The 16,095-nt window shown below is 45.8% G+C and overlaps 1 protein-coding gene across 1 annotated transcript; it reads right to left on the bottom strand.

Annotated features, from left to right (window-relative positions):
- Positions 1-335: 335 nt before the first annotated feature.
- Positions 336-1,257, bottom strand: LOC123124930 (protein MIZU-KUSSEI 1). Its single transcript, XM_044545477.1, has one exon. The coding sequence runs from the start codon at positions 1,201-1,203 to the stop codon at positions 436-438; it is 768 nt and encodes a 255-aa protein (XP_044401412.1). The 5' UTR covers positions 1,204-1,257; the 3' UTR covers positions 336-435.
- Positions 1,258-16,095: the final 14,838 nt, after the last annotated feature.

A 16,095-nucleotide genomic window follows, 5' to 3' on the forward strand; every position in this document is an offset into this window, starting at 1 on the left:
TGCGATGCATCTTGAAAGATGAACCGCCCCACACGCAGTACCCAAGATGATTGCCATTCGATCGGTTTCAGGACCAGAACCTGTCCAAGGGCGATGCTTGCATCCATCGGCCATGCTGGTTGATGCTGATCGATACCTACTCATATAATCGCTGTTGGTGCATAAGAACATGAAGCTAAGATAAGTAGATAACTAGCTAGCTCGTGATTAATATTCATATTTTTGCTTTGATCAGTCATACTTCGGCAACTGATGTGATCTGTCAATAACTCGCAGCGAGAATGCAAAAGTAACTACTGTCTAGCACGGACATGTACTCAGAACTTGCTATATTACACATAATCTCTCTCTATATATATATCAGTCCAATTTCTCCAAAAACCGATGTGATCTGCTCGCATGAGTATACATGTAAGACGAAGTGCTTGTCTTTGTTCACTTCATCCTCACTAGGAAAATGCTCAGCTCCGGTGCGCTGCCGTCGTCGCCGCCGCCACCGTCGCCTCCAACGCCGCCCTCGTGGGGGTTGATCATGTAGAACGCCTCCGAGTCCTTGGAGCCGACGACGCGCTCGACGCGGGCGCGCACGTACGTGAGCTCGCCGTCGGGCCCCGCGGGCACGCCGCCGTCCTTCTCGGGCGCGGCGGGCAGCACGCCGGCGCCCATGGAGACGCCGCGGAGCAGGCGCATGACGTGGCGCTCGTCGTCGGAGGCGTCCTTGCGGCGGATGGAGTAGCCGGCCTTTCGGCCGTTGCAGAAGACGGCCCACACGTACTCCTCCACGAGCCGGCGGCGCGCGCTGCGGGTGTCGCTCTCCAGCGCCAGCTTGACCACCCCGGACGCGATCTCCTTGTGCAGCGCGCTGGTGAGCATGGGCAGCTCGATGAGGAACACCGGCGGCGCGCGGGTGTCCTCGTGGATGGCCAGGCTGACGCGGCCTCGCCGGTGCCCGAAGAGCGTCACCGTCGTGGCGTGGTCCGCGAGGAGCGCCCGGCTGTTGTGCCGGCCCAGCAGCGCCACCATCTTGCACCCCGACGAGAGCATCGGCATGAGCTTGAACATCTTGAAGATCCCTCCTCCATGGCCATGGCCGCCTCCTTTGCCGCCGCCGCCGCCGGCGCTGTCCGGGGTCTTGGTCCGGCGCCCGTTTGTGGACGGCCGGAGCAGCGACCGGAGACTTGGGCCGTCGATGAAAGACGGCATCGACGAGTGAGATAGAACCTGTACTTGGCGATCGAGTTGGTGCAGTGAGGCTTTTCTCTTAAGCAAAGGGGCTTCCCTTGTCGTGCGGATATATAGCCAGCCAGCCAGCCATGGGGACGAGGGAAAGAGGTTGGCTGGTCGTTATTGCGCTGTGTACCGTACCATCGTGGGGCTGGAGCCTGATCGAACTCATCGTTTACCTGCTGCTGCTCGGATCGGTCCGGGCGTCCCCTCTGCATCTGAGCGTGACCTCACATGCATTTCCATATAGTTTGATCCGTGCTGCTTGTACAATTCTTATGTACACTTATGTTGTACTGGCTAATGTCTACTGAGTACTATATATAGTTGGTACACATGTGTTGTGACGATGAAGAAAAATGCACGTGATAGTAAAGGTCGTATTAACAGTTCAACACCAATTCTACACGTCGTTCCAATATCTATCTTTGCCGCGTTACCACGAAAATATGGTGGAATGTGATGAACTAGGGATTGTTTTGGGAATTTAGACCGTGTTACTTGCACAAATACTCTTTGGCGCACCTCCTTTTTGGCATTGCCAGCGTGCCTAATCTTTTGCGATGCAAGAGTAGACGTGCAAACAATGTTTGCACAATGTTTTCCTTTGATTCGTTACGACAAATCTGGGTCACCAAACTTCTCTATGCAATCTTTTTTGAGCAAAAGGGGTTTCCCCACATTTCGGTTAGTAGAAAGTAGAAACCATCAGAAGTTCACAAAACAGTACTAGGAACGAGCAGCACAGCAAGGTAGAGTCACAAGAGTAAAGAACAACTCTCTCTTATGACTCAAAAACTATCTGCTATAGCAAAAGAGGGGGCTGGGGGGGGGGGGGGGGGGGGGGGGGGGGGGATGACCTTGCAAACCCCAAATAAAACCAAACTACATAATACTCCATTACAAGATCAAAATAAACATGAAATATCAATGCGGAGGAGACATGGAAACTACATTTAAGCAGGCAGCAACACAAATGAGATCATAAGCAAAATCACCGAGGATGCATGGAACAGGTCCCATATTTCTTCCTCTCTCTTTTGCCCTATCCTTTAGTCACCCTCTATGCAATTATAAACAATGCTATGGTGGAAATCATTCCCCATCATCTGAATGAACAATAAATCTGAAAAATAATAAACCATTCTAACTTCTTTACAACAAACATAGCGGGGTGTTGTGTTGGAAATATGCCCTAGAGGCAATAATAAAATGGTTATTATTGTATTTCCTTGTTCATGATAATCGTCTATTGTTCATGCTATAATTGTATTAACTGGAAACCGTAATACATGTGTGAATACATAGACCACAACATGTCCCTAGTAAGCCTCTAGTTGACTAGCTCGTTGATCAATAGATGGTTATGGTTTCCTGACCATGGACATTGGATGTCATTGATAACGGGATCACATCATTAGGAGAATGATGTGATGGACAAGACCCAATCCTAAGCATAGCACAAGATCGTGTAGTTCGTTTGCTAAGAGCTGTTCTAATGTCAAGTATCGTTTCCTTAGACCATGAGATTGTGCAACTCCCGGATACTGTAGGAATGCTTTGGGTGTACTAAACGTCACAACGTAACTGGGTGGCTATAAAGATGCACTACAGGTATCTCCGAAAGTGTCTGTTGGGTTGGCACGAATCGAGACTGGGATTTGTCACTCCGTATGACGGAGAGGTATCTCTGGGCCCACTCGGTAATGCATCATCATAATGAGCTCAATGTGACTAAGTAGTTAGTCACGGGATCATGCATTACGGAACGAGTAAAATGACTTGCCGGTAACGAGATTGAACGAGGTATTGGGATACCGACGATCGAATCTCGGGCAAGTAACATACCGATTGACAAAGGGAATTGTATACGGGATTGATTGAATCCTCGACATCGTGGTTCATCCGATGAGATCATCGTGGAACATGTGGGAGCCAATATGGGTATCCAGATCCCGCTATTGGTTATTGGCCGGAGAGGTGTCTCGGTCATGTCTGCATGGTTCCCGAACCCATAGGGTCTACACACTTAAGGTTCGGTGACGCTAGAGTTGTTATGGGAAATAGTATGTGGTTACCGAAGGTTGTTCGGAGTCCCGGATGAGATCCCGGACATCACGAGGAGTTCCGGAGTGGTCCGGAGGTAAAGATTTATATATGGCAAGTCATCATACGGCCACCGAAAGTGTTCGGGGGTATGCCGGTATTGTACCGGGGCCACCGAAGGGGTTCCGGGGGTCCACCAGAAGGGTCCACCTGCCCCGGAGGGCCTTATGGGCTGTTGGTGGAAGGGAACCAGCCCCTAAGTGGGTTGGGCGCCAACCTCCCCTAGGGCCCATGCGCCTAGGGTTGGAGGAAACCCTGGAGGGGGCGCCCCCCTTGACTTGGGGGGCAAGCCACCCTCCCTGGCCGCCGCCCCTCCCACCAGATGGGATCTAAGGGGCCGGCCCCCCTCTCCCTTGCCCCTATATATAGTGGAGGGGTGGGAGGGCAGCCGTACCCCTGCCTGGCGCAGCCCTCTCCTCCTCCTCCGTAGTGCTTAGCGAAGCTCTGCCGGAGAACCACGAGCTCCATTGCCACCACGCCGTCGTGCTGCTGGAGTTCTCCCTCAACTTCTCCTCTCCCCTTACTGGATCAAGAAGGAGGAGACGTCCCCGGGCTGTACGCGTGTTGAACGCGGAGGCGCCGTCCGTTCGGCGCTAGATCGGATCTTCCGCGATTTGAATCGCCGCGAGTACGACTCCATCAACCGCGTTCTTGTAACGCTTCCGCTTAGCGATCTTCAAGGGTATGAAGATGCACTCCCTCTCTCTCGTTGTTAGCATCTCCTAGATTGATCTTGGTGACACGTAGGAAAACTTTGAATTATTGCTACGTTCCCCAACATGTTCTACTCACATGTGGGCTTTCGTGAAGAAATGAAATTCATATTGCTCTATAGGCGAAGAAGACAAAATCAAACCTCCAAAATGCTTCAAAAAGTCCTTTTTTAGAGCACCGATTTTGACGTTTTGTTGAGAACACCAGGAATGTCATTCCTTCTAAAAATCACATGTGGATAGAAGACTCGATCATGTTTGCTACAAAAATATTCAGAATTGTTATTTTGTATTGTTTTACTGTTTATTTTGGGTGCATGTGCACCCAAGAGTCAAATGTCTGCGGCGATGTATATGAATATGGTAGAATTTTGTATGATATTGATGTGGCACATATTGGACAACTCGGGTCCACCAGAACCAGGCGGCGGGATAGTATGCATGTATTGGCCCTCTCCTCTACACCAAACATGCCCCTCCCCCGCCCCCTCCTTTATTTATGCACACACATCACATTTGCAAGATTGACGGTTTACTGATGTTCAACACAATGTTCTAGTAAAATCGATAGTTTGCCAACAATTCAGTTAATAGCAACAAACCAATCGATCAAACTTTGGAAACATGCAGACCATCTCCATATAGCCGCCTGTAGCTAATAGGCCCTCTTGCTATACCTATATAGCGGGCGAAAGCCTATTTCGAGGAGGCTAATAGGCCCTTCATTATGTAGAGAAGAGTTCGGTCACAGTCACGTCAATTGTCCTAAGATCTTGAATTCCATTGTGGTAGTTTAGCCAGTATCAGATAAAAATGTGTTTCAGCCCTATGTCTTTTATATTCTCAGCACTTGCTTTTACCAACAAGGAGCTTTTGGACCATGGCCAATGGGATAGATGGGGATGCTGGAAGGACCACTCGGAGTGGTGCCGGGAGGAAGAAGGGTTCTTTTCCAGTTCGGCATGTGTCTCCACTGTCCACACCCTATTGAGGATTACCCTCAAAGTTGCCGTCACGGGCTCTGTTCAACTTGCTGATCTCCGCATCAAACACCACTAGCTAGCTAGATCACCACAAAGCTAGCTTCCATTTCCCATTCCTTTGAGTGTTTCTCGCATGTCAGGATGACGGAAACGCCAACCATATGATCCACACATATATGCATGCATCATACACGCATGTCATGTCATGTTCAAACTAACGTACAATTCTATCGGTGTTACCTTTGTTGCCTTATCAGCGAGGCACTACTTTGCGTGGTGATACTCCATCTAATCCGAACCGTGGGGGTCAATAAGCTTGCTAGCGATCTAGTATCTCTTGCCCGTACGTACAATGATGCTGGCTAGCTAGCGAATTATTGGAGAATGCGTGGAGATGCGCTAGCCATGGCGCGCGCCCTGTGGATTAAGTTGTGGGCCGGTGTGCATGCACATGGCATGTTTGATACTAGATGGGACGGGCTTCATATGTGTATCCACGTTGACGTTGTTTTCTGGCTGTTAGGTGTAGTTCATTTTCGATCGTGAGAAGATGACACTGAGCGTACTGCGTCTGCATGTGCGGCAGACTGTGTTAGCTAGAACTTGGTTCGGATCAAAAGACCTCGTGATCAGTGTCCAAATTAAGCATGATCGACCAGGCTTTGTGTAGACAGTAGAGAATTCGATCGACCAGCCACGTGCTAGGATCTTAGTGCCAATAATTGGAGATTGATTAAATTAAGGAGCTTCTGACCCACTGCCAGAGCTAGAACTAGTGTGCTCCACCGTCTATCTCTGTTCGGCGAGACGGTGGAAAGAAGAAGACGACGACGATCGAAAGGCAGGCAGGCCTATCCACCATCTCTGCTCGGTGAAGGGAAAGCCGGCCGGGCATCCGCATATGGACCCAGGACAACACATGGAAGAGAATCGAAGGATTTTAGAGTACGTATTTATTAGGCGTCGTTCGATCGACGGCGACGGCGACCCGTTGTTAAAAGGAAGGCGAGCACGCACGTGACGCTGCGCCTCGCTCTCCTTAACTTCTCGAAGAGATCTAGCTGTGCCATATGCTCCTGCTTTCCGGCCGGTCGGCCTCCGTGGATCCCATCCCATGCCATGCGTACCCCACTACGGAGAGGGACACGACGCCGCGCTCGCTTGCTTGCTAGCTCCTTCCTGCACAGGAAGCTCCTTGGTGTTTTCCTGTTCTGTACGTGCGTTCCGTTGAAACCCTGCAGTTCTGGGACCAGTTCGATACAGTTCGCTAGCTACCTTGCCAGTCACTTGCCGATACGTGGTAGTCCACAGATCAGCACATTGACCCATCATTTTCTTCCCCCCACAAATGTCACACCTTCCTTTGGATCTTGAATAAGAGAAAAATTAACCAGTTCATCTCATCTCGTCCAGTATTTCGTGCCGGTTTGTTATACAGTTACAATTCCGTTGTGACAGTCGATCGAGTAGACCCATTTCCGTTCTTTCTTCTTCCAGCCTGGATTTTGTCAAAGAAACACATGAATTGCAGTTGAAGATCATGCGCCAAGATGATGCCGATCATGGGTATTCTGAAGGTGGCGCTGGTAATATAAAGCCTGGAGAATGATCAGGTTTCTCGGGCAATTGCGGGCTGACCGCGGATCCATCCATCGAGATTGTGATGCGCACTGTTAACGCTCTTGCTGTCCCTGTCAGCATCTTTCAGTTGCTGTTGCTTGATGGTACGAGTCATGGCGCGCCATGACAGAAGAAGAATCGGGCTTTCCTTCCTCTCGACATGAGTACATGGTGGCACACATGACCACCATGACCAGCCGAGTTAAGCACCGGGCCAGCCATCTCGCGCGCTGCAAGTGCTAACGCCAAAGTGACAGATCGCGGGATAAGCAGCACGTCGCACCATCACAACTTTGGTTGCGCCAGGCCTATCTGTATTCTCCGTACTGTTTTTTTTTTTTTTGAAAGGGCTCGCCTAAAGGGTGGTGTTATTGGGGCGGCTCAGTACTATAGCGCTGTTTTGACAGTTTTTCACTGTTTTGCATTAGTTTTTTTTTCTGTTTCGTTTTTCTCTGTTTCTTTCTCGATTTTCTTCGGCTTTCAGTTTTATTTCAGTGTTTACTTATTTTTAATTTGTATTTGGTTTCCATTGTTTTTTCCTTTTAATTTCCAAAGGTTTTCATATGGAAAACATTCGTGTGCGGTGCGCCGGCCGAACTTTCAGCTGGCCACACCGCTGTACTCGCGCACGCACATAACGAGTAGATGCCCCTGCCCACCATGCGTCACGGACACCACCACATCCTTATCCAGTCACTCCAGCAGACAAGAACCGCTTTCTCTCGTCCACACAAGTCCTGCAGCTCGTCCTCCTCTGCTCGCGCATGACCTACCCCACGTCTTGCTCTCCGCTCGCGCATCACCCGCCTCACCTCTGGCTCACCTCATCGGATCCTAGCTCCGGCGAGCCCCACCACCACTAGAGGAGTTCCCTCTGCTGCTATTTCTCCCTCTTCAGCGAGCTTTTCCCCTTTTTCCCGTAGTTGCGTCGGCGTCCTTCCAGTTCCGCGACGCCCCCTCTTGTCGCAGGGATGGACCACGGATGGCGGACCGTGGACCTGCAACTGGGCACGCCGGAAGCTGCAGCCATGGGACGGAGGAGCTACAACCGACGATGGGTTGAGCTGCATCTGACGGCACCGCGCCGACAGACGAGCTAGAACCAGCTGCTACCGGAGCTTCAACCATTGGTGGCAGAGCTACAATCGACGCTTGGGCAGCTGCATCGAGCAGGCGGAGCTGCAACCCGCGGGGGACACCGGTGCTGGAACCAACACGGTGGCGAGCTGGAACCAGTGTATGTTTTTGCTCGAACTAGCTTTTCTTTTTGCTACAATCATTCTTTTCTTTTGCTACAATCGAACCAATGGGAGTCTCTTTGCTGAGTTATTTGCTGGAAACAGTGTTTATTTTTGCTGGAACTAGCAATTTTGTTTGCTACAATCAATCACTGAAGTTCTCCCGGCTGAGGTTGATTGGTTGATTTTGCTGGAACCTTATAAAGATTTTGCTTCAGCCGACCACTGAGAATTTGTTGCCTTTTTTAGATCTTTTTTGGCTGGACATGACGGTAACCGACGGATGCAGCGAGCCGGAGGCAGGATTATGCTGGGATGCTGCAATCATGGCGCCCGCACGTTGGATCCGATCGAACTGATTTGTTTTTAAAGTTGCATCCATGGTGAAAGGTTGGAATCAATGACTGCCGTGATGCAATCCCGGCGGCCATGCGGGCAGGACCTCGCCAGAGCTCGTCAGGCACGGCCACAACAACCACAAGGAGGAGGAGTGGAGGTGTGCGCACGGGGAGCGTACGGATTCCCTTGTTTTTTATCGCGAGGTAGAAGACACAGGGCCAAATCCAACGTCTAATCATGATTAGATCGGGTGGCTGTGGCGCGATTGGTCGAAACTTTTGGGCCGGCGCGCCGGTGCCTAGTACTGGCCTTTTCATATGTTTTCCTTTTTCTAAAACACAAGCCTAATTTTTTCATACATTGAGCATTTTTGGAATGAATCATGATTTTTTTATATGTGTTTAATACTTTTTCAATACATGATTAGGACGTTTTCAAATATATGTTTTTACGGATTCAAATATATTTTTTGAAGCCTAATTTTTTTTCATATACATTGTACATTTTTGTACACATCTAATACATTATATATATATTTAACATTTTTTAAATACATAATTAAACTTTATTTTCCAGATCGAGCATTGTTTCGAATACATGTTAAAGATTTTTCAACACAAGTTGAAACATTTTGATATATGGTCCAAACTATGCAAATATTTTTATACATTAGATAAACATTTTTTGGTTAGAAACTTTTTCTTCAATTGCGTGAACATTTTATAAAATGTAGTGTATATTTTTCTAATGGTGCGAAACATTTCTTTTGAATTATACAATTTTTATTTTCTACTCCCTCTGTAAAGAAATATAAGAGCGTTTAGATCACTAAAGTAGTGATCGAAACACTCTTATATTTCTGTACGGAGGGAGTATAAGTCAATGAGGTTAAGTTGTTTAATTGATAGTGTGGTGAGTCTGTACCACTTTGGTCAGAAAAGCTCATTTGTTCTCATTTTTTGGATGATTGCTCAATGATATAAATCACTTTAGCCACAGGTAAGCTGATCTATATGGATTTAAGTAGTTAATTATCTGATAATTAATAGTTTTGTATTGCTTCCTTCGTTTCTTTTCTCTTATATGTGTGAAGAAAAAGAACCCGTGAAAATAATCTGATTTCAAGTTTTCTCATGCATCTACATAAAAATCAGGTTAAAACAAAGTCATGCAATAGTTACAAAAAATTATCTTCATTATTATTATCATCTGAATTAATGATTAGTTGCTACTATCTTATATCTTCTATGTAACTAATGGCAATAATATTGGATCAGATGTATTGAACCAATCAATACATAGAATTAGAATTTGTTCTATATCAGAAGGAATCAGGTCCATGCCATGAAGCTAAAAAAGTTTGCAATCTCAGATGGTCTGCTTATATCTTACGGATTTGGAATTACGGGTTTCAGTTAAATATATGTCTGTAATGCAATTTGATATGCAACTTTGTCACTTATCTTTGAGCTATTTCCTGCTTTTGTCTTCTCATATATTTATTTGTTCTAGGGACAATTTGAAGAAATCCTATTCAACAAAAATTGCCATTTGTGGTTGTGCCATAAACAATGGGCACTTATTCATAAAAAATGGACATGTTGCTTTTAAGATACAATTCTTTAAAGGGTCCCTTGAAATACTGCCATAAGCATTGCGTAAATTTATATTGGAGACCTCTGGCCTGAAGAGACATAGCTAGGACATATTCGTTTATCAACTGCTCTTTGTAGGTTATATTTAGGAGTCACTTCCGAAAATATATTTTTAACTAATCTTAGTTTCCAGATTGTATATAATTCAACCTTCGGGGATTTTGGAATGAGTAGGAGATAAGATAAATCCCGCTAAATTGTTCAATCCCATATATTGACCGGTTTCACTATTTTGTGGGCCTAGATCTTGTGATCAGCGGAAGCTAGAGACTGCCTAATCTCCTTCACAAAGATGCATGCTTAAATTGTCTACTTCTCATTATGAACATGCATTATATAGTTGATTGCCGGCTTTTGAGATGCACATTATACTTTTTTCGGGCTGGAACAGCCAGGCCAAAAACATACATAAGGTTGTTATTATTTCAGATTTTCACCCTAACTGGATGAAAAATCATCAAATATCTTATGCTTATATAGTTGGTACTAGCATAGCCCGCGCGGCGGCACGCCGCGCCCGTCGATATGATGTGTTCATATCAATTGTGTTTACTACTATTTGCAATTAGTGTTATCTATCTCATATAACAGATTATTGTACAAAAAAATGTGGATGCGGGAAAAATAAGTAGGAAATAAGCTAATTTATTGGCATCATGCAGATTGCAAATTGCTAAACACAGAAACAAATATTCATACATCTTTGATAGGGATAATTTATTCTTAACGTGGCACGACTCTACTGCGGTAAGATGAAAGAAATATAGATAATTATTGCTAGATTCGATCATCCTAGTGTGGCCTCCTGCAGGATTAGTGATCGCGATGAAGTGATAAAGAACTTTTGCAAACTGTTGCCTCCGGCCCATAGGCGGCTTGGCACTTGTGTATGTAATGATAGGATCTTCACAATGTGGGCAGTATCACATGAAAGAAGTTGTTGCATTTTTGCTAGAATTCTTGTTTGCTTTGCAAATTCGTTTTGTTGGGTGGTTAGCGCGCGTCGTGCTGAACTGCCATTGCTTTGTTCGTGCTTTCTCCTATGTTGTAAGCAGTTTCTCTTTTGCCACTTCAAGTGCATAATATTAGTTATAGTTGTTGATGGTGATATTGTGGTTACCACAAATGTACTCCAGGGTCACTTGAGCAGCCTTTTCTTCAACTTCATCTTATGACTAAGCCGCCTTTTCTTCAATTTCATCTTATGACTAAGCCTACTCTGCTATAAATGTCATTAGGACCAATGAGGACGCATGCTTCTATCATGACTCCAGGTCGGCTCCAGTGGCCGTGGCGTTGTATTTTTCTAGCTTGGCAGTCAGGCTGACTACTTTAAGAAGTATGCATCTTGGTATGTAGACTACCAACTCATCCCATTGTGCACAAATGTGTTGTAGTTAGTTCTTGCCTTGCATGAAAAGGAAGAGGGAGTTTAAAGTGGTGAATATGAATTAATGTGCATTATGTCGTTCACATTGTTGTTGTCAGAGTGGGCATTGTCTTTAGATGTGCCAAAGTCGGGACTCTTTCTTTTGTTTCCAAGTTGTTTCCCTTTTGGAAAGTATTTTGTGGGGCGTGGATTGTTCATGCTCTTTGGATTGCTTATGCGCTTAAGGTAGACGCCTGTTTGTGTGCTTCTCTTTGTAGATTTCTAGGTGGATATATAGTTGATGAAAGGGTGGATGAGTCACTGATATCTTATTTTGGGTTTGCCATGTGGCTCGCATTATCTGTGTGCGGGCTGCCTGAGTGACATGTTGATTAGTACATGGTAGTGTGAGGGTGCACTGGTCACGCTTGTATCGTCCTAGGCTTGCAAAGTAGTTCCGAAAGTATACATATGGATTGCCTAGTTGACATGTGACACATAGTTAGCATTCTCTAAAATCAACGGTCTAGGCAACGGTCAGTTTGTATGGAAGGGAAATTTTTTAGAAGTACATTAATGAGTTTTTGTTACGTGCTAAATGAGGAAGTGTTTTTTTATTATGACTGCATTAGGTGGATAAAAAATGTTTATCAATTGGATGCGGGCTGGGTTTTTATCTACGTGATTGTATCTTGAAACTCCATGCGTGTAACCGCGCTCTTTTGAAAACTACGTGCCGTCACTGCTTGTAATCGTTATATTGCTTTAATTTGAGATCTGTGTCTGGGTACTGCAGGTGCGGCAATGCTACACGTACGGTAACTTACAGGGTTTTACAAGGAGGGATTTTTTTAGGAACTACGGCGGGCAAAAGCCAGCCTAAACTCATTTATTAATTTTAAAGTTTAAAAGAGAATATATACAGAGGGAGGGGCAAAGAAAAAGAGGGGAACCTCAAATAAAAACTACTATGCTACATCTAGTCGGGACAACATGATTCCCCAGTCGATATACAAGGAGGGATTAACTTGTGTGTTTGTGATTAGTCAATAGTTGATGGAGTCGGCCCGCCCTCCTAAAATCAAGGGGGGGCAAGTTTATGATTGGTCAGTAGATGAAAACAGTCTGTAAAGCCCTGTATTGGTTTGTAAGTCTAGCATTTTTGCTGCAGGTGTGCGGTTGAGAGTTTCTTTGATTTGGAAGTAAAATAATTGTATGGGGTTGTTACGCCCTTTTCTCCATGCACCACGCATGCTACCGCCGGAGCTGCACCTCGCAGCTGCAGCCCCACCGGCCATGTCCTCCGGCGGCCTGGCGGGCATGAGGTCGACTCAACGGGCGCAAGCTAGAACAACTGGCGAGTTGGATGGGTTCAAGGCGCCAGAGAGCACGAGGTCAAGAACATCGACGCATTTACCGACGCTGACGGCAAGAAGACCGACAGGATGAAGAGCAGCAGGTCCGTGAGCTATCCACCACTGGCAGCAGGCATGCCGGCTTAGACCACGCGAAGGCCACCGCGCATGGCCGCAGAAGGTCGAAACGGCGACCCGTCGCGCTCGAGATATCCAGTGAAGTTGATCTTTTAAGATAGAAGAGAAATCTGAAAACCGCTACATGCAGAGAGCCAGTCGGCACAGGAAAAAGTCCAAAATAAACTCTGAACTCGTAGACCCTAGCTAAATCGAACCCTCAACTCCTAATCCCGATAATTAGCACTCTCAACTCTCCAATCCCGGTCCAAAATGAACCCTGAGCCCACTTCCAAACAGGGATTGATGAGGTGGCAGACCAAAACTGGGATCGGTGGGTGTTGGCCGCGTTGCGGAGAAAAGTTGGGCCGGCCCATAAGGCCCAGAGCGTCCACGCAAGGGCCAGTCCATCCCCACTCGCGGCGTCCCCTGAAATTCCCCTGCTCGAGCGGCGGCAATGGCGACGGGCAGGTGATCGGCTCCGGCGGCAGCGATCGTGACGGCTTGACGACGAGCGACGTCAAAGGTACGGTCTCCAACCTCCTCCTCCTCCTATGGCTGCAATTGAAGCTCTTACTGCACTGTTACTATTACGGTTTCAGGGAGAAAAATTGGGGATTTTCTGCGATTAGAGAGTTAGGGTTTTTGGCGATTTTCTATTCGTTTTTGTCAGTCCAATTGCTCGGATTAGCACAATGTAGTGATATACTCTTGTTTGTTGCAGCTCAATCATGGACCCTAGTGAGATTTTGAATGTCAGATTTCATTTTGGGGGCCAGTTCATCCACATTGGTCATGTTTTGGATTATGTGGGGGGGAGATGAAGCACTTTCATTGATTGAGAGGGACAAGTTGTCATTGTTTGAAGTTCAAGGGCATTTGAAAGACCATCTGGAGTTCAAGGAATCGATGAAGTTGTATTTTCATGTTCCTGGGAAAGAACTAGCTGATGGTTTGAGGTTTTTGTTTGATGACAGTGGTTGTGCTAGCATGTTAGACTACATTTGTGTTGGAGATGTAGCTGATATTTATGTGGAATACCATGGGGAGCAGGACAGTGAGAGTAGCAGCAGTGCTAGTGATTATGAGAATGAGATTGTTGATGTTGATATGGATGATGATGAAGCTGAAGAACCTGACATGGTCATTACTGCAGAACCAGCTGATAATGGTGTGCTCACTCAAATGAACAACATCCAATTTGAGCATCCTAGGGCAAGCAAAACCACAGTGGCAAATGAGGTTGATGAAGTGGCAGGAACTCAGTTGATATTTTCTCAAATATGCAGTCCAGATGAAGTGCCAGATGCAGTGCATTTTCAGAACAATTTGAGGACAGATGCAGTGAACTTTCAGAGGAATGTGAGGACAGAGGAAGTGAAGGATCAGAGCAACAACCCAGCAGATCAAGTGAATGTTGAGAGCAACAATGCAGTTTCAGCTAGTGATTCTGAAGAAGATACAGAGTACATACCACACAGTGAGGACAGTGGAGAAAATTCAGAGGTTGTTGAGCTCAGAAGGCATGCTAGAAAATTTAAGAAGAGGATGAGAGATACAAAGAGTTGGCTTGCAGGTGATTCAACAACTCCTATTCCTATTGACTTAATTGCAAATATGGAAGATCAGTTAGAGGGAGAGGAGAAACAGTGGGGCTATGACTCATCTGATGAGGATTATTCTTATGATGAAGATTCTGATGGGCACATGGTGAGGAGGAAGAGCCAGTATCCAAGATACAATAATGACTCAGAAATTCCACACTTTGCATTGACAATGGTATTCAGGAGCAAGAATCAGCTTGTGAAAGCATTGAAGAAATATGGGATTGTGACCAAAAAAAGCATTGTGTTCTTGAAGTCAGAGAGTAACAGAGTTAGGGCTAAGTGTGGATGGCCTGGCTGCCCTTGGCTTATTTATGGAGCCAAAACCTCAAGAACAAGCAGGTTTCAAATCATAACATTTAATGATGAGCACCATTGTGCACAAAACAGGGAGAACGGACTTGTGACAGCTAAGTTTATTGCTGAAAGATATGAGCACTTCATTTTAGCTAATCCAATGTGGAAAATTGAGAGCATGAAAGCAACAGCTCTTCAGGACATGTTTGCTGATGTATCAACTTCTAAGTGCAAGCATGCAAAGAAGCTTGTCATGGACAAGTTAAGGGCTGGAATGAAGAATGAATACACCAGGGTTTTTGATTATCAGCTGGAGCTACTTAGAAGTAATCCTGGAAGCACTGTTGCAGTCTGTTTGGATCCAACAAACATGGAACAGAACATATTTCAGAGTTTCTATGTCTGCTTTAATGCACTGAAGTTGGGATTTAAGGCTGGCTGCAGGAAAGTGATTGGTTTAGATGGTTGTTTTTTTAAAGGTGCTGTCAAAGGAGAGCTATTGTGTGCTGTTGCAAGAGATGCAAACAATCAAATGTATCCAGTGGCATGGGCAGTTGTTGAGAGGGAACTAATGATACATGGAAGTGGTTCATTGCCCTGCTTATTAAAGATCTTGAGATTAATGACAATGGAGCTGGCTGGGTGTTCATTTCAGATCAGCAGAAGGGACTGATAAATGCAATGAAGGATTATTTGCCAAATGCAGAGCACAGAATGTGTGCTAGGCATATCTATGCCAACTGGAGGAAGAAGCATAGGGAACATCAGTGGCAGAAGAAGTTCTGGGCAGTTGCCAAAGCAGCAAACAAGCAGGACTTCAACTACTATAAAGCAAAGCTTGCCCAAGAAACTCCAGAAGGTGCAAAAGACATCATGAGAACAGAGCCAGTGCACTGGGCAAGGGCTTTTTTCCAGTGGGATCCAATTGTGAGTCTGTTGATAATAATTTGTGTGAATCCTTCAATCATGCAATTGTTGAAGCAAGGTTTTATCCAATAATTTCAATGCAAGAAAAAATAAGGAAAAAGGTTATGGTTAGAATTCAGGAACAAAGGGAAAAAGGTCAGAACTTCCATGGAAAAATATGTCCAAGTGCATTCAAGAAATTGAAGAGCAGCATAGCAAGAACCCAGTTCATGGAAGTACTTTCGAATGGCAAAGATGGATTTGAAGTGAAACTTGTCACTGGGAGAAAAAGGCAGTACACAGTGAGTCTTGACAACTGGACATGTTCATGTGGCTACTTCCAGCTAGCAGGTCTACCTTGTTCCCATGCAATAACAGCTATCTACAAGTGTGGAAAAAAAGTGGAAGATTTCATTGCCCCTTGCTATTTTGTTGATGTTTTCAACAAAATTATGAACATTGTTTGATGCCTGTGGAAGGTGAGGAAATGTGGCCAGTTTCTGAGAAACCTAGGCCTCAAGCTCCAGCATATGCAACCATACCAGATAGCATGCCAGGCAGGCCTAAGA

Source organism: Triticum aestivum, chromosome 5D (genome assembly GCF_018294505.1).
Source record: "Triticum aestivum cultivar Chinese Spring chromosome 5D, IWGSC CS RefSeq v2.1, whole genome shotgun sequence".
Lineage (NCBI taxonomy): Eukaryota > Viridiplantae > Streptophyta > Magnoliopsida > Poales > Poaceae > Triticum > Triticum aestivum.